We start from the raw sequence: 25,635 nt of genomic DNA, 5'->3' as shown, positions 1-25,635 counted from the left end.
TCTGTACCGGTACCCTTTCTTGATCAGAGAATCTGTACAAAATTTCAGAAGGCTCCCTCAAGATGGCATGGTGAGGGCAAATAATGGCTGAGCCCCTCACAAGAATAGGTAAGCCCCTCATCCAATGCTCCAATTGGGAACAGAGTGGCATGTGAACTGGTCAACTGAACAAAAGATAATGCCTTTCCCAGACTGTCCCCCAACTCAGAGCCAGGTCTAATTATGCAAGGCTGTTTCCCATCAGCATTAGCCCTTCATTCAGGAGCAAATACCTAAGTTTACTATAAACACCAGTACTTTACATACTTTGTGAGGTGTTTGGTGAGTTATCAACTGAACTTGAAATTTGTCATCTAATAGAAATTGCATAATCGACAGCTCTTTTAAGTACTATTGTAGGCCTATTGCTTCCCATAACTAAAATGGATGTAAAAGATTCTTGTTCCTATCCTCTACAAGGTGGGAAACTCTAACTTTTCTCCTGTAAAGGGATATCAAATACTGATACTTTTCATTTCCTCGATGTGGTCCTCAATCACAAATTTGACCATTTGCAAAGTTGTCTCACAAGTTCCAATTCATAGAAATATTACCGGTATGTTATAAAGAGCATAAACACATGTAACCTTGATACCCATCCCCCATCCCCAAACAAAACAAACAAGGTATGCATAAAATACTGTATATGCTGTTATTTTTGCGTACAGGAATTTTCGCGAATGACGAGGCCATAGACATTTTCGCGAGATGTTGTTCTCGCGAATTGACGCCGACGCTTACATTAATGCACTATTAACAGGGCGCATGGAGACATTTTTGCGTGTTGTTAAATTGGCGATCCAACTGTGATTCGCGAAATTTGCGAAAATTAAACCCTCGCGAAAATAACAGCGTATACTCAGTTCATGTAGTCAGTACAATCACTGCACTGTAAAGTAAGACATGGTGTCCTTGTAATGTTGTTCCAGAGTAAACATTGGTGTTATGCACAGCATGCACAGCACAGCCCGGAAGAGTGATGCTGGTATTCAAGAACAACATTGTATGTTAAGGTTGTTGCTGGTATTGCTGGCTTGAAAGAAATATGAGAGAGATTTGGTTATGCATGCCAAGAATACTTGACAGGTCATGTGACTTTTGACATCATTGCACCTATAGAAGATACATCAATGGGATCAAAGGGCGCATAAACAAGTTCTGATCCCTCCATAATATGACATACAGAGCTGAATATGTACCATAACTTTACAATGTGAGTCACAAGTTACCATCAATGTTAAAAAAGTTCTTCATGACATACAAACTGTACGGTGTACCTGATCTCCCGAGAGAGTGAAAACGATCAATGCTGTAGGGCCTAAAAAATACACAGTACATCATACATGTATACTTATTGATTTAAAGGTGCATGGTCCCAGTGTTTTAGTCAAATGCGTACGCGGGCGCACAGCGCAAGTTTCCTATAGAGACATATATGCCATCGACTCCTCTTTGGGGCTTACGCTGTGGCCCACTTCCCCCGAGTCCGAAGGAGTCCGATCCACTGTAGTCAGTGGGCCGATCACAGTTTGGCTCATGATTTGGCTGAGGGGGATGACAGCTTTAGCAAACTTCTTTTGTGATGTCATAATAAGAAGCACATATGCACGCACCCTGGCATTACTACAGATTGCGCGATGCGCAGAGAGGACAATGAAGGAAACGTTACTTAGCAACACCTTAGTCACCTACGCACTTTACTCTTGATGACAGCTCAACTTCGGTAATCTTTGTATCAATGCTAATGGTGATCGGCAGTGTCATCAACAGCGCCCTCTACACTACCGGGACTACGCACCTTTAATAAGAACAATGCTGAATTAAGGCAAATTTGTGACAATATCACCCTTAAACATCAAATGTATGGTCAATGACTTGCAATCATACAATTACACTGTTCTATGCAAAACTTGTTTGTCCATGAATTCTTATTTCCTGTACTATTGACCGATTCAGGTTCGTTGAGGGCAGCAGACATTTTATGGCACTGGGCGCAGCCATGAGCTCAAATTGCGGTGTCTCAGCCGACCCTCCCTGTTCTCCCCCACCCCACGGGCAACATGTTTATCGCGCACTTGTAACAAAGGTTCGCGCACTAAGCAAGCATTCGCGCGCTCAGTACGAGACGCCCATTGGCTAAAACAACCATGCATCAGTTTTTCATTCTGCGCGCGTGAGAGGGGTGGGGAGAGAGGAGGGGGGGTCGGATGATACACCGCAGTAATGGCGCTGCCCATGCCAAAAATACACACAGCGCGTCACAGAATCGGTCAATATGTGCCCTAAAAATTGTATGTTTGGATGATTGCTATTAAATGGTTGCTGATACACTGTAAATCAATTCCAGCTAATTTAAAGAACCCCCTATATACTAGTCAGGGCATCATCTGGCAGCCATTCTGAAGGGGAAACAAAATCTGGTTACAGCTCATAGCCATAAAATGCCAGCACTTTGTAGGCCCCTACAGTCTTGTATTTATCATCTATAGGTATTGTAGGCAACATGCAGGCCCTTTTCTCTACATCAATGTTTGTCAGTAATGGAATCCATTATAAGTTTATACTTAGTAAACATGAAGTTTGGCAATGAAATGAAACAGTGAGTAAGCATAGATCTGCTTTTGTGGATCATACATTACAGTACATGTACACTAAGCGGTATTATACATTAAGAGCTTCAAACACAAAACTGTATAGTTCATCAAGGGTAGTGATATGAATTCCCCTGAAAAGATAATCAAACTTAAATGCATGTGGATCCCGGGGACAGCACACCGGTCGTGCGCCCCTTCATTTTTTATTTTTCAAGACAAAAGAAATTAAGAGAAAAAAATGGGGGGGGGGGGGCGTGCGCCCCCTTAATCTTGTAAAGGCGCCCCCCTCTTTACAGAATTCCTAGATCCGCCCCCGTAAATGTACAATAATACATTAAGAAATGTTGAAGTGATGAACAATATGTGTACATGTTTTTATGTAGAAGCTTCTCAAGTAGCAAAGCAAATTCACACAGGCTCTATAGAAGAAAGAACTCCCGAGTCCTGAAGCACCAGCATTCATCATCCCACCTAGACTGAAAAATCTGTCTGTCCAGAGGAGTTTTTTATCATTTTTTGACATTACAGCTGTTCTTCTGTTTTAATTTTAGGTAAGAGAGGATTCTGTGAAGCCAGACACAGTCTCCGCGAAACATATCCCAGATAATCAGATACATGTACAGACCGATCTCTTGGTCAACATCCCAGCCTAGTTTACATCTGTCTCCTTAATACATTAAGAATATACAGTTGCATAATTCTGTATTAAAATACAGAATAATTATAAACTATTCTATTTTTTTTTATTTTTTTACCGGCATTTCCTTCTTTGGCCAGACGAACCAATGCGAATGTCATCATGACAACATCTAGTACGGGCTTGGTGAGATGGGAGTACAGATGTGCAACAGACTCACAGAATGTGGTCACATCATCTGTCAAGTTCTGGTCTGCATTTGCTAACCGACTGTCCAAATTTCCGACGCGGTAGTAGGTCTGATTCTTGAAGTAGAGTCTGTAAGAGTGCTCAACAAGTCGTGTACGGAAGGCTAGAGCCAGGTTTGATTCTAGGAAACGTATTGCACTGTTGATAAATGTTGCTGGGAGAGCAATTAGAAGCCATCGCATTATCTGGAGGAGGAAACCTGGAAAGTTCGTATCGACTATAGTTTTAACCATCCCTCCCTCCAAGTGGGCGACATATATCGACAAAAACGTCCTTGTCACTAGAGACGCTGTATGTAGAGTCAGAAGTCCGAACTCTTTGGACCACACTCCCGGTAAAATAATTCGCAGTAGACGTCGGATACGTATGTAAAAGTCTTTCCCAACGGCTGTTGATGTTTTCGCCTTTGGCCCATGCTCTGGACTAGGAGTATCTCCGCTATTCTGTGTTGCAGAGTCAGTAGTTTTCGTGTCATTTTCCTTGGTCTTGGTCTGCTTATTGGCTGATGATGATGCACCACTGACACCGTCACAGGTACGGGCTTTCTCGAGCGGTACCTGCCCGATCAAGCCGCCCAAACCTGCCCGATTGAGCAGACCAGCGCAGTCCTTCTTTGCACGATAGGCTACGATGAGAGCAACCGCCACTCCACCAATAACTTTGGGATTCTTCCAGTTCCTGTGGATTGATGCTTTTAGTAATCGAGACATGATTTATGCACCTCGTTCAGGAATGCATGAACAAGCAACCTGTGATTTTACGGCATGGAACAGTCAGAATTTCCAAAACGCCGGTTCACATTCACTGTCGGGTCCGTGCAAGGCAACCGGCAACGTTCACACAATGCAAATGGACGCTGTCTATCCTGTATGTATGCATGTGTCGCGTACGTCGTGTGTTATGTGTTGTGTGTACTGTGCAGATGGTGTACAACATACAGGCATCACAACGTCAGCGGTTTCCAGACCAATCAAGCTCGGTATACACACCGTGCCTACCCTCTAAACTCGTGACTCAAGACCAGTGCACTACCTTTAGCTCAAGACGCCGTCTTCAAGTACAATGTATACTAAAGTACTTCCTGAGTATACTTATACGGCCTATTAGAATTAAAGGGGTTCAGATTACAAGTGGTAGGTGCCTCGTAGTAAACTACACGTATGGGGGGTGGGGGGGGGGGGGGGGGCGAATAAATTTTCAGATTTTAAAATCATGATAGGCTGTGTGTGATTCCAACAATATTCTAACTTTCATAAAAGAATGAAAATTTTGGAGACTTTTTCATACACGTATGAATAAAGTAAGTGACAAAGGATTTTTTTTTCTTAAATTTTGATAACAATTTGAAGTGGATTCTGAAAACATTAGATAAAACTGAAAAGAGAAACCAACGGCATACCATTTTAAGTCCAACTTAAGCTTTAAGTTCGACTTAAATTTTTCGTGAAACATCCCTGCTGGGTGCAATTAGTGTGCCTTTACACAGGCCGACTGTAGCAGGGCCGGCGGAGCGTTTTGAAAAGTGGGGGGGGGGGGGGGCACTTCCGGGTTTTGTGAGCTAACAAGCAAAAAAAAAAATCAGCTCATCTCTTCCCTTCCACTCACTTCCGGGTTTCTTCAGCTGACAAGCAAAAAAAAAAAAATAAATAAATAAAAAAAGGGAGGGGGGGGGGGGAGGTCTTCAGCTCATCTCTCCCTTTCCACTTCCGGGTTTCTTTAGCTGACTAGCACAAAAACGGGGTCTTCAGCGCAAAAACATAACCTCACCGCGCTCACACCTCAAGATCTCTATCTATTTCTTTTAGTGCCACTTACATATACGTACTTCCGGGTTAAAAAAAAAAAAAGTGGGGGCCAAAGTGATGACACCTTATGTATTCCTTTGTTTGGTGCAAAAAAAGTGGGGGGCGACCCCTCCCCCCCCCCCCCCGTTCCCCCGGCCATGTGTAGGACCTTGTAGTTGTCTCAGATCGTCTCTCGCAATTATTATAGAGGGATGTTCTTCAATGGAGGAGGAGCTAGAAGAAGAAGAATGATTGTAACCATGCAGGAAGACGGAACTTTCAATTTTCTTCCCTTATCAAAACAATATGCTAGCAGTATAAACAATGTAACCGAAGAAAATAATGTACTGTGAATACATAAAATATACACGTGTAAGTTGCCCTTTCTCTATGTATTTATTTTGTGTGTGTGTGTGTGTGTGTGTTGATGTTTTATGTGAAGTTATATAAATCGGACAACTACATTGTATCGGACCTTTAACTTGTAAAGATAACCTATAAGGCTCATAGAAAAATAATATTTTGTGTCATGTTAATGCAATATCCACATTTTTTGATGAGGCATCACCTGTAGTACATATAGGCCAAATTATATAAGTCAACTCATTTAACTAAAGTCAATTACAGTATTATAGTAGGGACCTACATAGCATATCACGACCTTTATTGGACCCCGGCACGCAGGAAGGGAAGGGGCACGTGTGTTGTGTGGGTGCCCCCCCCCCCCCCCCCCCCGTTAGACCATCCTTCTCATCTTATGAGAATATAGGGCATAATAGCCAATACATCTCCATCCCTCTACCCAACCCATATACCCAAATGACGCTCATGGAATGACCTGATAAGATGACCTGATTAAAACTACTGTATAAGAAGAAGAAGAAAAAAAAAAAAGAATGTAGGCCTAAACACTTCTTCAGGTTCATATTTCTCATAGAATATTTGGCTAAATATTAATGTTTTATAAACCACATTAAAGGCAATCTAAATGGCTATCAACCTGCAGGTCAATAGGGAAACTTTATGCAGGAGTGAACACATTCATTTTTCCTTTCAACGCACAAAAGTAAAAAAAAAAAAAATGAAAAAAAAAATATGAACCAGTTGTCATTCATGTGGATGTGCTTTTCCATATAACAATAAAAACAAAAGACAAATTTAACACAATGAAGAACATGAATTAATTTGCAAAAAAAAAAAAAGAAATAAACGTATGAACTCTATAATGACTTTGTAGCCCCCAAAGATGAAGAAAGGCTAAAAAAATAATGGAGAGTTTGTTATATCCGAATTTGAATGATTTTAGGGAAGAAGCAACATTAAAGGGATAAGCATAGGTTTGGTTGAGTTAGGGCTTCAGGTTTTCAACTTTCTTGTGAGATAATGGGCCCGAATTCACGAAGGTGGTTTAAACTTAGACCATTTATAGCATGGTACAGTGTCTACCATGGTCTAAAATTAGCGTGTGATTCTAAGAGGAATACTAAAGTTTATTTGATGAAACCTGGTTTTGAAATGGCTGAGATATCCAAAACGAAGGGATCCTATTTAAAGGTGAACCTCACCCTTTATTAGGATTCCTTCATTTTATTTTGTTTTTGGATAGAGACATTCGGATGTGCGGTGGCATGCCGCTGGATGCGTCGGTGGTAGGTACGAGTGCGCGTGGTCGTCGCAAAAAAGAAGAAGCAGAAAACAAAAACAAAAACAAAATCAAACACACACACACACACACACACACACACAAAAAAAAAAAAAAAAAACCTGTGCGCGCATAACATTATATCCTACACACATAGGATCTTTGGTGTGTAGGATCGTTGATCGATCATATCATTCATGCGAAGCATTAAAAAGGAGAAAAATCCAATGTATCCATCATTCGTTCTCCGTAAATTCCATCTCGTGATCTTTTGTGTAGATCGGTACACGTGCGGTGTAGACTAGCTTGAACATGAATTGGGTCGGCGGAGCAAGGTAGGAATTCGAGACCTATTTTTTAGGTCAACATGTTTATTAATTTTTGTCGCTCAGATGCCATCCACCGAACTAACACTTAACGTTGCCAATACAAATGTACATTACGATAAAGATTTGCCTGTAACCGTTAGGCCCTGTAACTACTAGCTGGAATTCCCTGTCATCAGAAATTGTTTCAGCGCCATATGTGGGATCATTCTGTAACAGTTAACGGTTGATCACAGTGGCTAGTTATTTTCTTTACATTTGTTATGTGCTTGTAAATATCTGTAAATAAACTGTAGGCCTATTATAATGTAAATAGCATAGTCTGCAAGAATCTTCAGCCTTTTGAGGGAGGCAGATTTAGGACCTACATCAGAAGAAGAAGAAGAACTTCAAGAAGAAGTGCTATGGGAAGTGATACCTGATTGGGCCTTTTCATCAGTGGGCCTTTTCATCAATGGGCCTTTTCATCACTGGGCCTTTTCATCACTGAATGAAATGGCCCCTGCCATGGTACCCTAGACGCTGTACAATTAGACTTCTACCAAAGCCTGCCACAAACAGGGTATTTTACTCACTCAGATCTAACTTTTGGTTAGGCCTAACGTTACACGGAAAAATCTGTTTGTCCAGTATTGCCAAACTGCGACAAGCCTGAACGCGAAGCATTCCGTTTCGGGCTCCCACAGTATAGAAAACCTAGTCTAACTGTGTGAAGGAGCACCCGTGGTTATCTGTCCGGAGGAGTTTTTTGATCATTTTTTGACTTTACGTCTTTCCTCAGCCTCGGGGGATTCTGTGAATTAAGCCAGACGTAGTCTCTTTGGAACATACCTGTTACTACAAGTACTACTACTACCTGGATACTTTTACTACTATAGTCTATTGATTATCCCCAACAACAAGATACCCAGTACATATCGATCTTTCGGTCAACATTTTAGTTTAGCTTTAAAAAAAGAAAAAGAAGAACAATTGTTTTCACTGAACTTAAATTTTGGAATGATCTTCCTGAAGATACATAATCAAATGTTCTTTGTTCTTTTTCAATCAGAAACTCTATCTGAGTAGAACTATCTAGACTTGGCCTAATTCTAAACATAATGCAGTTGACAGTCAGACCTACACTCTCATTGTTTTGTGTGTGTTTTTTTGTATTAATTTTTGTTCTGCAGGAATAGACTGAAAATGAAGAATGACAAAAGACGTCAGAAGGTACAATTCAGTTCATGTTTGCAGTGATTAATTTTAAATGTTCAGCAGTTGTATTTTCATAAACTGCAGTACGGTAGCTTCAATAAAACACATATTTACCTATTGCCACACCTATTTGCATGAGATGAATAATATTAGACATTCAAAATCTTAAAATCTAGATACCAAACTCCAAATTTGAAAAAAAAAAAAGGTAAAGTAGGTCTATTTGGGTATATAAATTGTAAGCAGTAAAAAATTGAAGTTGAATGATGCTTATTATAGAAGAGTGGGGGATGAAACCCACCCTTCCCCTCTTGTGCCTTTTTAAATCACGTGTATACATATGGATTGAGTTGTTACAGTTAAAGATTAGCGGTATGCAGCATAAACTATGCATGTTTCCTAACCTAATTTGCATGGTAATGTGACAGCCATATTTTGATCACAGATTACTTGGCCATAATACAACCAACTCCAAAATGTCAACAGAATCTGGAACTGAATACAGAGGCTTAAAGCTTGTAGGACCTATTCAATTTCATAGGTATTTAGATAAGGCTTTCCTCCGGCGTCTTTTTGAATGTTTAATGATCTTGTCTTTTCAAAACAAGTTGTTTAATTGCCTGATTTTGTTAGTTTGTTCTTTTTAGGGGGAGGAGGGGGTTAATGACTAATACAAATCTGTAGAAATGTCATTGACAGGTTATCATACATGCACCTGTTGCTGTTAAATTCTACATGTCTGTGCTCATGGACAGGAATTCTTTGAGAGACAGAGGTATTCAAGCAAAGTGAAAAGAATGGAAGATGCTGGCAGTCCATCTAAAAAGAAGCAGGCGGTCAGTCTGGACATCCTTTCTCTTCAAGCGGCAAACCTCAGTGCGGCAAAATTTCAGAGAACAAGTAATGTCATCAGTATACATCTTCAGTAGATATTAAACTTCTCCATTTTAACAGAGAGAGAGAGAAATTGCATCTTTTATTGTGATATTATCTGAACACCTGATTTTACAGAGACTTCCTTGATCATTTTCAAATGTAAACTTATCATTTTTTTTTTTCATTAACCTTCACCTTTCACTTTTGGAGGGATGGGGTTGAGGGATGATACATTCAAGGTAGTTGAGATGTGTAAAGGTTTCCAAGTCACAATTTGATGTTACCTACAGCTTGTTCATATTCGTAGTCTTAGAAGTTCAATATGAAGGCTTGTGAGGTTGACTGATTTAAAACATCAAGAAGATGTAAAAACATCCTTTGAAAATTGGTGGATGTACAAGTCTGTGGATGCAAAAAAAAATAAACAAATGAAATGAATAAAGTCAAGAGAGAGGTAGACAAAGGGGAAATAATTTGTGCACAAAACAGGACTTGTGTCCCTTTCCATAGATCATTGGTAGGCCCTGTCTAATTCATTCATACTGAATGTACATCCTGTGCTCTTCACACGACTACAGGATAAAGCTAGTGTTGTCTGCATGATTTGTAGATGGTGTCAATGTCAATATCAAAGTACTCAAGTAGGAATACTGGTGAATGGTATGAGATACATGTAGGACACATTTTGACAACAATGTACATACATAAACATTTATATTCTTACTTCAAGATTGATGGTGTTGTTGCAACCTGTAAATTTGCCCATTGGAGGCTTTAATTTTTAGAACTCGACACAAATTGTCATGACCACAGCATTAGCTCCATGCTTCTGTATGTGTTTTGGCTATGTAATTTGTACATTGGTGATTTTGACTGATATACAATGCAATTAATGTAAAACTCCACTTTAATTTCTCAAAGGCAATGCCAAGAAAAGCACTAGAGTCAACCATGTAAATTTGGATAAATCCAGAGGCATGTTTGGACAGAAGTTTGTTGACCTCCCCGACGCATCTCCGGAGGGGAAGCCATCCAACTTAGCTCTTTGCAGACCAAGGTGAGGAAGTTCATTACTGATAATTGCCTACTCTCTTGTTTTCCCCTATGTGATCTGCAGTATATGAATGACGTACAGTCTTAGAGCTAGTGACGACAGTCCGATTCCAAAGTGCATAATTAATATTTAGTGAGTTTACATGTTAAGTCTATTTTCGGATCATCGTGAGATTGTAAGTAACTGAGATGTACCAAGATTTTTCTCAGGTAGTTATTTTGTTGAACTACAAAAATGCAAGAAGTTACGAAGTGGGATAGAAAGTAGTTATGTGGTTACTTTTCACCTCATATGAAATGAAACTCTTTTGATAAAACACAACAACAAAAATGGAATGAAAAGTGACAACCATAGAGTTGTTGGTCGTGTTACTTTTGATGAGTTAATAGCCATTCTGTTCCACTATGATTCTCTTTGTTACAGAGATTAAAGAAATCCTTATGTGGGATATGTTGCTCACACAAATATAAAATAAAATGCCATAATGTGTAATGCTAGATCTCTGAATTGCATTGAATTATTAATGTTATTGTGTGCATTCACCAATTGCCCATGAGTCATAGTTCTAGAGGGCATCATAAATCTTTAGGGACAAAGAAGATGAGGAAAAACATATTGTTTTGTTGGAATTTATGCCATCTGTCAGTCGAAGTAATACTTTTCATTGAAGAGATATTTAACTTCTTAATACTGGTTCTCTTTTGCTCTACTCTCTTCACTTGTAACCAGTCCAACGGCTGGTGTGAGTGTGCAGGGTAAACCCTCACCTCCCTATAGCAGGCATCCACTGTCTGCAATACCAGAATCCCAGGAGAATGCCGGCTGCAGTGTTGTGAATGACTTCAACACATCAATTGGAAGTGTAAGTTGATTGTTTAAAACGGTTGGCTACTTGTTATTCAAGTATTCTTACAAAGTCTTGTTATTCATGTATTCTTACAAAGTGCTCAAAAAAAGGTCACATCTATCAAGCTGTGCTACAGTAAACTTTGCGATTATCATTAAATGAGGATGCCCAGGATAAATGCATATGTTCACTGTGTGAAGACAAAAATATATTTGATCAGCATAGTCAATAAGGACTAGCTATTATTTCTGCAACATTCATATATTTACTGTCATATTCAAAGTGTATTATTTCTTGCATCTACAAACTTAGCTTTCATATCATAGACATTTTATGAGTACATGTAGTGGGTATATGTATAATAGGGACTGGAGAACATTGGAGATGATATACATGCATGATCAGAACTGAGCAATGGATGATTTTTTTAAATTTATTTTTATTTTTTGCACATGCATATGTGTGCACTTTATCATCTACACCAAGGCCTTATTCCATTATGTCACAATCATGCAGTATCTTATTCTTGAAGACATAAGACTTTCTGTCACAGTGGCAATTATCAAAGACTTGCGAAATGCCCTAATATTGCAGAGATGTATGTCCTAGTTTCAATGTATTGATTGTTGTATCACTCAACCAGAATAGAAAGAAAAAAAAAACATCACAAAGTCAAAATCGTTATGTAAGCCTTGATTGGAATTTAGTTATGTATCAAGAGGCAATTCATGAATTATAAAGATGAGATTTCACACAGCATCTGGGAAAATCAATTCTAGTGTTGAGGAAATAGGTTCAAAGAACATGGACAGGAAGTATTAAACTACCATCAATATATTGATTGCTTGTATGATTTCGGGGTCTCTTTTTGCTGTTGTTGTTTGCCACTTTTATGTGCAGTCGAGGTCTCTGCACAGCCTCAGAAACTGGACGCAGAGTCCAATCACGCCATGGCACACTGGCACACTTGGTCTTTGTGGTAGTGTCCCCAGCAAGGAGTTTGGTAGGCGTCAGATAACTTCAAGCAGACAAATCACTGCCAGTGATGGAGAGCCACCATGTTCATCCCATTGTACATCAGAGGACGTCCTGTCCTTCAACTGTGCCAAAGGGACGAAAACAGCAACAAAAGAGGAGTTTTTACCTCATACCTCTCCGATGACCCCAGGGAGTGGAACGAGTGAATTGTGAGATAAACCTTGGTTTTGCTTTCTACTGCTCTGTATCTCCATAGAATACTGTAAAATCAGAAACATCTGTGGCACGAAACTTTTGCAAATTGCTACTGGCATTCAATGTATCATGTAGACTAACACTCTAGTGTGCATCTTAATTCACAAATCTTTGCTCAAGTTTAACGCACAGAAATATTTCAGGTTTCACAATATCCAGTTGAACAATCTTGTGCAATAGATTGTGTTAAGGAATTGCATGTAAAAAGCAGCTTGTACACATATCTCTGTTTTGTGCATGTGAAAATTAGAGAATGTTTTGCAGGCTTAATTCTAGCTGAATGTCGTCATCCTACCAGTCCTGTGACCTACATGTATAAGACTTTGCTTTTTAAGTTACAAACTGTTAATGAGGCCATGTCACTTGTTAAGATTTTCTTTTTATATAATATTAATGTTGTTTTACTGTGTTGTTGCCTTCTGCAGCTCCTCCATCAGCCATGTATCATACACACATGAAGTCACTGCAGATGAAGCTACTGTGCCATCTGTTAACAGCTTTGCCTGGGATTCTGTCTCTGAATGTACATGGAAAGAAAAGGTACATACTGTCAACTAAATGTTGTCGCCCGCACGGCAAAAGGGCCCTATATATCAAGCTTTAGAGCATGCAAGCCATATGGCCCTTCTCTCAGGCAGGCAACGATGTATAGATATGAGTATAATCATTTAAAAAGAGTTAAACCAGCCGAGTTCATCAAACTTTGACCACATGTGTCTCTTGATGGGATAAGGTTGCTGAGGTGTGGGTATGAATAAAGAATGCTTTATTAGACTACCGGTATGTCTTAATGCCTTTCTTTCCTTTGCTGTTTTCATTTTCGTCCCCTTTTTCTGCACATTATGAGAACCCCGGTGATACCTTAGTTGTAGCTTAGAAAGGTGAATGAATTCATATTCAAGATCTATTAAACTCTTATTAAACAACTACAATGATAAAAAAACATAAAATTTGGTGCATGCTACTTTACTCATGCTATCCACCTCATCCTAATCATAGTTAACTAATTTGAACTTTGAAGGCTTCATCACAGAGGGGGCTTCAATCACCTTTTGAGGAGTTCTATGTGTAAATCCTGTACTTTCCCTTGTCGCCTCAACCAGAGCCCATCTCCAGCCCACTCTCTTGGCACAGAGGTACAGTCTAGCAACTGGTCGGCAGAATCGGGCTGTAAAAGCATGTTGCCCCCAGCTGATTCCAGCTTCAGCTCTTTCAAGGACTACCACAGGATCAGCCTTGCCGGTGATCAAGAGCCAGCTCGCAGACCCGCCGGTGGACTTCTTCATTGGCAGTCTGGTGTGACAGCAGGCCAGCAACCAGTGGACCTCACCTGCAGCGAAAGCGCTAGGTTCACATCTCCAGAAGATAGCCCCAGGAGACACCCCTGTCCTGTAGCAGTGGATGACAGACTCTCTGAGGTACATGCTCTTGTATTAGTTAACAGATCATGTAAATGAATGCACCCTTCCAGCAATGACATTTCTTATCTGATGGCATTACAAGTGAAAAACATTAATTGTTTGACATATTCAGGGCACAAGCACTTTGTGTATGATGATCCACAGCATTTGTATACCACCATATATCTGTTATAAAAACATTCAAAGGCGCAGACTCCTCCAAGACCATTAACAATTGAATGCCTGTTGAAAAATGTGAGTTTTGAGTGAGGCTTTGAAGTGATCCAGTTTGTCAATTTCACGGGGAAGAGATGGGAGTGAGTTCCATAGGCGAGGAGCAATAAGTGGAAAATACCAGTCTCTGTATCCCTTGAGATGTGTAATGGGCATCTGGAGAGTATGCTAAATTGTTGAGAAAATGTTAAAGGAGACCTCCGGATGATTTTCAGATTTGAACATTTGAACAGCTATAGATTAGTTATACTGAGGACGGAGTTTCAGAGTTCAAGTGATAATTGTGATAAAGAATAAGAATATTTTCAAAATTTAGAACAAATTTCAATGAACGAGGGTGATGACATGGCAGAGTCACCAAAAGAATGCATGAGTTGGGGCTCAAGGGAGCAGAACAAAAGAAGAAGGCATGCATAGATTGAATACACAGGTGAACTCGCAAGTAAGCGGTATTGTAATGGAATTACACTGCTACATTTCTGGAATATGTGAACCTCCTATGTCATCATCCTTGTTCAGTGTAATTTGCTTAAGGTTTTTCAAAGTATTGTTTCTCTGCTCAAGAACCACAATAAATTCCACAAATCTGTACATGGAGTTGTCGGTTTATGTACTACATGACGTGAAATTATGAAAATCGTCTGGAATGTCCCTTTAACAGAGATAGTCATAATTTTAGGATCATCAGTTTGAATTTGGTCTATACGATTAAAATCACTTGTTTTGTTGGGGCTATTCACTTGGTTCATTCTAATGCCCTGAAGTTGACAGTATTCTTTAAAAGATTAATAGATGCCATGATATCACAATGGTGTAGATTGTTCTGGGCTTTATTTTGCTTTTAACCCGTTGAGGACGGGCTGATTTTGCTACAACATGCATTTCCCATAGACACCTGTCTGAGTATACTTGGGATTCGTCTTCAACGGGTTAATATCACAGCTGATTTTCCTTTTCATATTTGAAGTTTAGTAAGAACCAAATTTACTACATTACGGTTCTACAAGATTAAAGAGAAGTGATTATCCATGCACTCGTAAGTATCTGTCTATTAAAGAAATATGTCATGCAGACTTCCGGACCAGAGCTGCAGCGTCAAAGTGATGACAAGGACAAGTTGTTGTACAAGAGGACACACACCTGGCCACGTTCCTGGCAGCATCCTCATCTGGAAGATGTCATTCAGATGCAACATCCCCCAGAGCACTCCAAGCCTCTGTATCATCAGCAGATGGACTGTCAACGGAACCCACCAAAGCCTGTGAAAGTCTTGGAGCTGTGTGCTGCTCAAACCAGCTCTGCCTGCCCTCACGCAGCATCCACAGAGACGGGACGACTTCAAGGCCTCAGCAGAAGAGACATAATTGAGCTGGAAAGAGCTGGCTGCTGTGAAAATCGTCCGTCCGAAGAAGATGTGGACTCTTGTCGGAGTTCTGATTGCACAAGCTCAGAGGCAATATCATCTGACGAAGACACAGATTCACATCTTTCAGATGACGGCAGTGGAAAAAATTGGCTCGCATTTGTGCGAGGTGCGTCAATACACGTAATATCACCTTCATGTCATATTCACATAAATGCTCTTGAAACTGCAAATATTAGCCAATGCTGTAGTTGACTTGTCATGACAGTAACTTTTTACCCTTGTATGTATAGACAAGTGCATCTTCAGATGATGAATAATCTGTCATGTAGTGGGGCTGATATTTCAAAGTTTTGATTATTACACACAATGGTAACCTAGAAAAATCTTGTGGGTAACACCTCAGCCATTTACATAGGACATTGATATTAGAATGCACTTAAAAAGCTACACATGTGACACATCTATATTGCTAGCTTGTTTCTTTCCTCACAGAGATATTTAAATGTGTACAGGAAAAGGATTAATGGCAAATTTGTGAGCACTTTGTGTTAGTCTTGCATAAGATGTACACAGTGAGGGAAATCAGACCTAGCTGAACAGATCCAAAATTTGAAATCAATTTTGTGTCTGAATAAAAGTGAAGTTGTAGAAATTTGCATTAATTTCATAGTCTTCTGGTGTATGGCCCTTTGATCTAATGGATCATACAATGTTCTCTCTAATACGCTTATCACAATCCAGGTTCACATACTCCTAAACAAGGACAGCATATGACAACAACTTTGTGCAGTCGGTCAGCCATAGAGTGAGTATCTAGGCAACTTATCAATTAATATCCAGCCCAATGTATCCTAGGCAAACTATGGAGGTACTGGCTTGGCAAAGTAGGCCCTTTACAAGGCAAGGAAATTGCAATGTAATCACAAAGAAATCTGTCCCTTTGTCTTAGCCACGATTCCATTAATGCATTTAAAAATTTACTGCATGGAATTCCGAAACTGTATAAATGACAATTTCTTGACCACTTCTAATGTATCAGCAAACTCTGCAGATCGTATAAATGATGACGGGCAAAGTCTACTCTTTCGGTGGATCCCAGAATCAGTGTTTGTAACATTCATTTTTAAACAGTAGCAAAATTGTGACAAATACCTGTGCGAACACTCTCAGACACATGCACTAAGCTGTATTGATGGCATTAGGTGATGAAGGTTGACAGAAGTATCACAAGGAAGTTAAAGGTGAAGTTTCTCCAAATATACATGTACATAAATATACATGTACATGTGTATAATTGAGAGAATGCAGCAATATTACCGATGGTAGAGATTGTGCATCTGTGAAGTGTGAGGAAAATCAGAAAATCCATTCAAAAGTTATCAATTTTTTAAAGTTTTGATGCTGCCATCACTGGCTGAGAAGACTACAGCACTTAGTGACATCGCTGCAGAATGATCATAGAGAAAATATAAAGAGAATTCCACAAAATGTAATTTCTGAATGAAAAACATGCTTTCCTTTATTCCCCTGATTTCTGAAAGAGGTATCAGTCAATGGCTTTTTCATTATGCTACAAAGTACAATACAGTTGTATAAAACTTTGCAGACATCTATTTATATTTTCTTTATAGGGCCTACTGTTTTTCCACTGTGACATCATAGACATTGTAGTCTTCTCATCCAGCGACAGCAGTACCGAAAAATTAAAGATTTGTAACTTTTGAATGTATTGCCCGATTTTCCTCATTGAACTTCATTGAGATGTTCTACTAACATTGCTGCATTCACTCAATCCAAATGGACATTTGAGGAAACTTTCCCTCTCAGTTGTCCTTGATTCAAAAGAAAATCAGTAGAACCTAGCCTTAGCCTGCCAGCATTCTATCGAATCTTTGAATCAGTCTTTAACAAGTGACTTTGATATCCTTGATAGCTACTGCTTGAAAGGTGGGTGCTAGATTTACGGTGCATTTTTTTTCATTTCCTGCAGATTGCAGCCTGGCAGACAGAGTGCAAAGGTTGCTGCTTCATCTGCAAAACAAATGTTGGACAAGGTAACAAGTTCTTTCTGTATCGATTTCTTCCACTACGTTAAATGTGCAAAAATCAAAATTGTTTGTACCATTTTATGCAGATTCTTTTTCCTACCTATGATTCACCCTGCTTCATGTAAAGTCAATGGCCCAAAATGTCTGTACAGTTAACCTTGCTAAGTTGAATCCAAAGAGACCAGATGAAATCCTGTGACTTGCATGAATTTTGACTTGCATGATAGATCTAACATGTTTATAACCATTCGGAGGGAGAATTTTTCTTTTAAAGATAATATAAAGTTTTGGTACCTCAAAAGTTCCCCTGAATTTCCTTGTCTTAGTTTGTGTTTCAGGTTAAAGTACACGTATTGTACGAAACCATTATTGCATGATAACTGCGACCAGCAGCGTGCAGCCCCATGCGCATAGCTAACTGTGACCAGCAGCCCTGTACGCATAGCGTAATAGGGCTTCGCATTGTAGCATTCAGGATCATGACAGATTTAGTATCGCGGGTAAATATCAACTTAAAATCCAAAAATTTCTTCAATTTGAAGACTTACCAATTAAGTTGAAGTATTGAAAACAGGCTTCAGGCAACGTTTGATTCTGCCAATAGTCCCTTTCTGTTCGAATTGATGACTGAATGTGACTCGGTCGAGAGGACCTTGGGAGAGCTACATACACTGAAAACTACGGCCAGCGCATGCACACACATCATATGCGCATAAAATGTAAATCCATGAATGGATAAGATGTTTGTGTGCGCATGCGCTGGCCGTCAATTCAGTGTAGCTCTCCCAAGGTCCTCTCGACCGAGTCACATTCAGTCATCAATTCGAATAGAAAGGGACTATTGGCAAAACCAAACGTTGCCCGAAGCCTGTTTTCAATACTTCAACTTAACTGGTAAGTCTTCAAATTGAAGAAATTTTTGGATTTTAAGTTGATATTTACCCGCGATACTAAATGTGTCATGATCCTGGATGCTACAATGCGAAGCCCCATTTAGCTGTGCGTATGGGGCTGCTGGTCGCAGTTAGCTATGAGCATGGGGCTGCACGCTGCTGGTCGCAGTTATCATGCAATAATGGTTTCGTACAATACGTGTACTACCTCGCCGCCGTACGGCGGCGGCTCTGGTACGAAACCATTTAATTGCATGATTACTAAGACATGAGAGCACTTTGGGGCGAGTAAGTCTCACAGTGTTAGTTATATGAAAGGTACTTTAACCTGAAACACAAACTAAGACAAGGAAATTCAGGGAAACTTTTGCGGTAGCAAAACTTTATATTATCTTTAATACACCCATTTTTTGACTTGTGCGAGGCTGATTTAAGTTAGGTTGACTATGATTATATTCATAAACTTTGTGGCATGTATCATAATCCAGACCAGTGTGTGTGGTACATCAATATCAAAGATTAGTGAAGTTCTAATACTCTCTGTCACATGCTTACTGTTACTTAGTTTCATATCCTGTTGCCTTTTTGCAATCCATCAGATACTGGAACTTGACAGAGAACTTCAAAAGAGCAAAGGTGGGCTCATATGCTGATTTTAACATGTGAATCTGACATGATGTCTTTGTACCAGTATTCATTCATAATGTAAAGTCTTCTAACACATCATTTACCACACCCTCCTACGTGCTCTGCCAACATGATTTACTGGATGTTAGTTTCACATGCTTTTATGTCATCTCATCTATATATATGAGAGAATTAGTGCAGTGATCAATGCATATGTTTGAGGCACAGCCAAGCATGATCAGTGGAATAGATAAAACAACAATAGCTATTAAAAACAACATCCTTATCTACCGTAGCATATATCAAGATAGTAACTCATTCATTCTCAGTTTAACTTTTTTTTTTTGTATTTGTATGTTTTATTGATTTTCTTGATTACAAACAATACAAATTACACAATAATTATGAACATATGGAACAAAAAAAAATAAGAATGAAAATAAGATCATCAATAAGACATAAAAACACAAATACACAAATTATTGTGGTAGTCACCAGTATAACATCTTGAAGGTACAGTCTATGTTAAACATCTACTGGGTTTTACAACTCAAATTTCCATTTCTTAAAGTGAAGATGAAGTTTACCTCGTTTCTTAGCTACATAATACTCTGTTTCTTTCTTAATTTTCAAGTGTAACTTCAAAAATTCAAAATTGGGTCTAATGTTTTTAAATTTCCATATATAAATGAAATATTTTAACGACAAAAACAAAAAAGATAAGAATTTATCTGAAGAAACTCCAAACATTTTCTTGAAATTATCCAAACTAAAATCTCTCTATCATGTTTTAAAATTATTTGCAACAAATCATTCCATAAAGGCATTACTACATTACACTCGCAAAACAAGTGAACAATTGTTTCAGGTAATATTCCACAAAAGGTACAGTTAAGCGAATCTTTGCTCTTTATCTTAAACAAAAAATCATTTAAAGCAATAGCTTTATGAAAAATTTTGAAATAAAAAGAGCGTAAACGAGTATCGATTGAACACTTGAAATTCACATTATGGACCACTTCCCAATTTAAGTCTGGTGGAATAGTTACATTTCCTTTCCAATATTCATAACGGTCATCTGGGGTACATTTTTCTTGTATTACATAATATGCATACTTAGGGACTTTTTTAGATTGAACTTGTGTGAAAGGCATTCACAAAAGAAACAAAGTATGTGATCAGTAATTGTGAATTGAAACTTTTTTTTTTTTTTTTTAACAGAAAGAGACAGTATGGCACCTCTTCAAATTACCGACAGTACTGACATTGGGGTTGAAAAAATGTCAGGTAATGGCACTCCACAAGGTAGCAGAAATGATGGCACTGCCAAGCCGAATGCTAGAAGGCACTGTTCATATTCAAGTGGGGAGATGGAGCGTGAAACAGAGAAGGGCAAAAGTAGACCTAACAAATCTTCTGTAAGAGTTGACATCTGTCATGATGAAGCGGATGAAGCCACATCGGAGGTCATGAGAAGCAAGGAGCATCATGCTGATGATTACTCGCCCAGGGAACCCTTCGTTGGCTCTGGCGCAGAACAAGCAATACCTATTCAACCTGGCTTGCAAGATAAAGGTTGTGTGTTCACAGCTGCCACTCCCGACAAGGATGCGGTCAGTGGTGGAAAGGCCTGCTGTGCGGGCGACATTGGGCGGGAAGAAATGAAGGCATCTCGCTGCACTCAAACAGAGCTGTGGGATGCAGGCAAAGTCTGCCACATCCAAGCTGACAGAGGCATATCATTCCAAGAGAATTCTGCCCAGACCAATGACAGCATGGCTACACAGACCCCCAGACAAGCAGAGAGTGGTACTCAGACCAAGACTAGCAGCTGCAACTACAGCCGCACACATAGCTGCACCCAAACAGGTGACGGCCTTTGGGAAAGTTGTACCCTCCCATCAGGCAAAGCCGAACAATGCAATGCCTGCACACAGACAAACAATGTCAAACTGAAGGAGGGCAGCACACAAACGGAGGGTGCTATGTCGTCCAGTGGTAGTCCTGTGGCTGGAAGGCAAGAGGAGAGCTTCCTCTCTCCATCCGTACCAACATCCACCTCTGCATCTGATGATCTCATCCACAGAGCTGATGGAAAGTTTGTTTCTGATGTCGCAGTTCATTGCACACTGATAGGTTCTCCTATCATCGGGGAAGGATGCGAAACCAGTGTCTTCTCGACGACGTCCTGTGCGACTGATCCACTCAGTTCATCAGTACAGGATATGGCATCGTCTCAGGACACTGAAGAATACAATTCCTGCCAATCAACTTAATAAGGCGTAAGAGACCAACATTGCCATAACCAATTGATTGGGTCATGCATTACAGTATTTCTCCACAAGGGTATTCAAGTATCTTCTATGAGGTGATATAGAGTAAATGAATGGGACACCACCTGTAAGACCATAGCTCCTTGACATCCATAGCAGGGCCGGCACAGTGTTTTTAAAAAGTGTGGGGGCCCACTTCCGGGTTTCATGAGCTAACAAGCAAAAAAAAAAAAAAAAAGGTCCTCATCTCATCTCTCCCTGTCCACTTCTGGGTTTCTTCAGCTGACAAGCAAAAAAAAAAAAAGGGCCTCAGCTCATTCTCTCCCCTCCCATTTCCGGGTGTTATCAAAAAAAAAAAAAAAAAAAAGGTCTTCAGAGAAAACACCTATTAAGTAAAGCTTACCACCGCCATATCAAGATCTCTATCTCTTTCTATTTTAGTGCCACTTATGTACTTCCAGGTTGAAAAAAAGTGTGCGGGCCCAAAGTGATGATACCTTATGTATTCCTTTGTATGCTGCACAAAAAGTGTGGGGGCCTGAGCCCCCACGGCCCCCCATGGCTGCGCCGGCCCTGCATAGCTTCACATAATGTGCCGACACACATTTGCATACACAAAATCTTTTTTATCATCTGTAATGCTTGCATTTCACAAAAGAATTGTTTACACCTACTCCATGAGTAATAAAGAAATGTTTTCCTCAAATTTGTCTCGATAGGCTGCTGGTTGTTAAATTGGTAAACCTCTATATTCATATTTGTGACTTTTGTCCTATATCACAGCTAAGCCTGCACTTGTCTTCTAATTGCAAAATAGCATGATTGTTAATGGTCATGTAAGTGCCTGAAACTCATTTGTACGTATGTGTAATAAATGCGTTTTCTCTGAAGTATAGGCTATCAAAAACATTCCTAACAGTTTTCTCAAGGCACATTTAGACATATTGGCAAGTAATGCTGCTACTTTTGCCATGTTACAAGGCAACTGTTCCTGTTCAAAATGCATTGGAAAATTGTGTTACCTTCATAACTAGTCAGAATGTACATAAAATGTGTGATGTATATTACGATACATAATGACTATAGAGATAATATAATAAGCCAAGGATGATGTGTAAAATGCACATTATAATGGATTTGCCCACTATGCATACTGTAACTATATTGCCACACTTTCCATAAATAAAGATTTTCATGCGATATGTGCAGTGCATTCAATCAAAATTGTGTATTATAAAGTATTTTAGAAAATGACAGCTTACGATACGTACCATCTCATGGTTTTTCAGCAGAATTATTTATGTCTGTGAGAGATATTAAACTACAGACAAAAGAATCATCAAATGTACTAAATACAATGTAGGTAACTCACAGTTGTCTTTTACCACAGAATACAAATCAGACAGTTTCCTAGCCTTCAGTCGTTCAGTATTTACAAGTGTTTTCTCCTCATTGTGTTATGGTTCAGGATGGAGAATAAAGACAAAATCTTTGAACACTGTCCTTCAGAGGCATTCATGTAGTGTGAGTCAGACAAAAGATTGGTGAATTAATGTTGTGCAGTCAACAATGAAAATACAGTGATGCATACCTGCAGGTGTAGTGTGTGTAATTCTGCAAGAATGAAGGGCAGTGGGGTGTTGTACATAGCTAAAAACAAACATTGGAATAGTGTTAGTCCTTGCTGTCCGTCTTTTTGATGAACAATGGAAATGTCCTTTCAAATTGAGTGATTATGTTTTGGCTCAACACACTGACTGTTCTGACAACCTATAAGAGATTGCTTTGCACATGTTGTTTACTGATTCCAATCCATCCAAACTACACATTAAAATGAATGTTGAGTAACATTTCAGACCAAATTGATCATGTAATTTTTTAAGAAGAGAAAAATAAGACATGTGAGAGTTTAGTATTTAATCTGATTTCAGATTTATTTACTCTGCCCAAAACCTACTTTTTCACACTTTTTGCATTTCAAATACATTGAAATGTAGTGAGTTACAGCACTTAAGACTTTTTGTCCCCGCCGAACGAGTTCGAGCAGGGGACTATGAAACGGGCTCCGTACGTGTGTGTGTCCGTGTGTGCGTCCGTGTGTGATCAAAATCTTCAATTTGCTATTTCTCTGTCATTTATGAGCCAATTTTGATTCTGTTTGCTTTATATGATAGCACTACATGGGAGCTTTGAAACTTCTACACAGAATTTCAGTCGTGACCTTTGACCTTGACCTTTGACCTATATTGTACATTTTGCTACAAAATGCTACTCCTTCGCCATTTCTAACCCGATTTCAATTCCGTTTGCTTTATGTGATGGCACTAGGTGAGGGCTTCAAAACTTCTACACAGAATTTTGACCTTTGACTTCTTTGACCTTTGACCTTGATTTTTGACCTATATTGTACATTTTGCTACAAAATGCTACTTCCAGCGGGGACATATATTACGCACCACGTAATTTCTACTTTTCCTTGTTTCCCCACAAGTGTCAAATTTTTGAAGACTTTTTTGTTCAAGTACTCTCACACCCCTGAGATTTGTTGGTTATGTGAGTTTAGAACCAGTTTCAGTGATGATGATGAATGGCTACGACATCACACTACGGTACAGAGGACTCCCATTCTAATGAAGTCCTCGGGAACAGCAGTTTTCTTTCGTTATATTGAAATATTCTAAAAATTCTAATCGAACAAATAAACAATAAAAAACATAGAGTGGATAATGTTGCAGCCTAAATTTTTACTTTGTTGCAACCGGAATTTCGTTAACTGTGTTCATTACAACGGGAGTGCACTGTACTCTGTAAACCAGATACCTACGACGTACCTACAAGATTTTGAAATCCTTGTAGATTTTGCACATGGCCCATCATGCTCAAGTTGACAATGGGTTAAGCGCCCTCTTTTGGCAATAGACACCGAGATGCAACTACATGTACCTTGCACAGAGTACACTGAGTAGTATATGTAGCATTTCAGTTTGAAAGTATGGAAGCCCACAGCTTTTGACATCACCAGTATGTACAGTAGTACCAACCTGAATAACCAATAAATTTTGTGTGATTGTATTTTTCCCCCAGTTCCAAGTTGCATTGACTTTTTTTTTTTTTTTTAAGAATTAATAAATTCAGAAACACACAACTGCATAAATACAAGATATTTCCTGACCTTTATTTTTCTTTCGTATAGGTGACCAAAACCTTTTGATATTAAGTACATACATAGACACAAAATTACATCTAGAAAGCATTCTTAGAATCACATTGATATAGTACACATGGTAGTGTGTATGTATAAAAATAAACAGATTTGTAAGAAATGTAATGCACACTCTGAGCAATCAAGTTCAGCATTCCCTGGATAGACATACAAATGATATGGTGTACAAGGAAAGAAGAAAAAAGGGTATACACCTGTGTAGTACCATTTACACCCATGTAGAAGACAAGTCATTGACATAGTAATAGGCTGACAAAACACTAATAGAAATTGGAGCAGTGAAGTATAGAAACTCTGGATTCATTATATATATACATATACTTGCTTCATTCAGATAAATATCTATAGTTGCATGTTGAATATGACTTATTCACACATTCATTAGGCACCTTACTACACTGAAGACATCACATTTGTGAAAATGTGGGTTTTAATTCCTTATTTCTTGCTGAATGTGAAGTAATACAATTTATATTTGTGTGTGTGTGTGTGTGTGTGTGTGTGTGGATCAAAGATATTTTATAGAAAATAAAACAAAAAGGAAGTTTTTGGTATTAACAACACTGCACAAGTCATTAACAGAGTACCAATACCAGTCAAAGTGTCTTAGTAAGATATTCTAGCACAGGCCTGCCAAAATTATTGCTCCATTGAGAATATCAACTAGACCACTTCCCTGATATTACACATGAATCTATTGACTTTTATACCGTGCAGAGGAATTGCTGCACAGGACGTGATTTCACAAGACTGCATTGAGTATACACACACAAGGCACATGAAACCCTTAAAGGCATAATTTACCTTTTGCAGATGAAACAAAAACCCAGCATTAGTGCTTTAAAGACCTAATAAAATGCTTGCAAAATTTTTTAATATGCAAAAGAAATGTAAAATATATGTCATGATTATCAATGTTAATATGTTGTCAGTGTCGTTCCGGTTTTCATTGCTTCTAGAAACCCCCCCAAATATCAAATTTTTGGAGGACCCCGTTGCAGCTTTTGCGAAAAAGATAGTCACGTGACCAACACCCCTGAACCGATTGATGACGTATAAGCACGGAGTTGTGCTCAGTTAGCAGACGCCGCTC

At 39.1% G+C, this 25,635-nt stretch overlaps 2 protein-coding genes across 2 annotated transcripts in view; one reads left to right on the top strand and one right to left on the bottom strand.

Annotated features, from left to right (window-relative positions):
* Positions 1-4,229, bottom strand: part of LOC140240970 (ATP-binding cassette sub-family D member 2-like) — a 28,532-nt gene extending 24,303 nt beyond the window's left edge. The window contains exon 1 of the mRNA XM_072320747.1: positions 3,389-4,229. Within this exon, the coding sequence (XP_072176848.1) occupies positions 3,389-4,229 (841 nt within the window). The remainder of the gene's footprint in view (positions 1-3,388) is intronic.
* Positions 4,230-7,111: 2,882 nt separating this feature from the next.
* LOC140243401 (uncharacterized) lies at positions 7,112-21,701 on the top strand. Its single transcript, XM_072323085.1, has 13 exons — positions 7,112-7,280; positions 8,444-8,483; positions 9,224-9,368; positions 10,266-10,401; positions 11,128-11,260; positions 12,146-12,432; positions 12,904-13,018; positions 13,582-13,896; positions 15,185-15,644; positions 16,220-16,283; positions 17,469-17,532; positions 19,019-19,055; positions 20,268-21,701. Exons 1-13 carry the CDS (start codon positions 7,258-7,260, stop codon positions 21,320-21,322), a joined length of 2,874 nt encoding a protein of 957 aa, XP_072179186.1. The 5' UTR covers positions 7,112-7,257; the 3' UTR covers positions 21,323-21,701.
* The last annotated feature ends 3,934 nt before the right edge of the window (positions 21,702-25,635 follow it).

The sequence above is a fragment of the Diadema setosum genome, chromosome 2, assembly GCF_964275005.1.
Source record: "Diadema setosum chromosome 2, eeDiaSeto1, whole genome shotgun sequence".
Classification (NCBI taxonomy): domain Eukaryota; kingdom Metazoa; phylum Echinodermata; class Echinoidea; order Diadematoida; family Diadematidae; genus Diadema; species Diadema setosum.
Note: the sequence above shows the minus strand (reverse complement) of the source record. Positions and strands in the feature narration are given on the sequence as shown.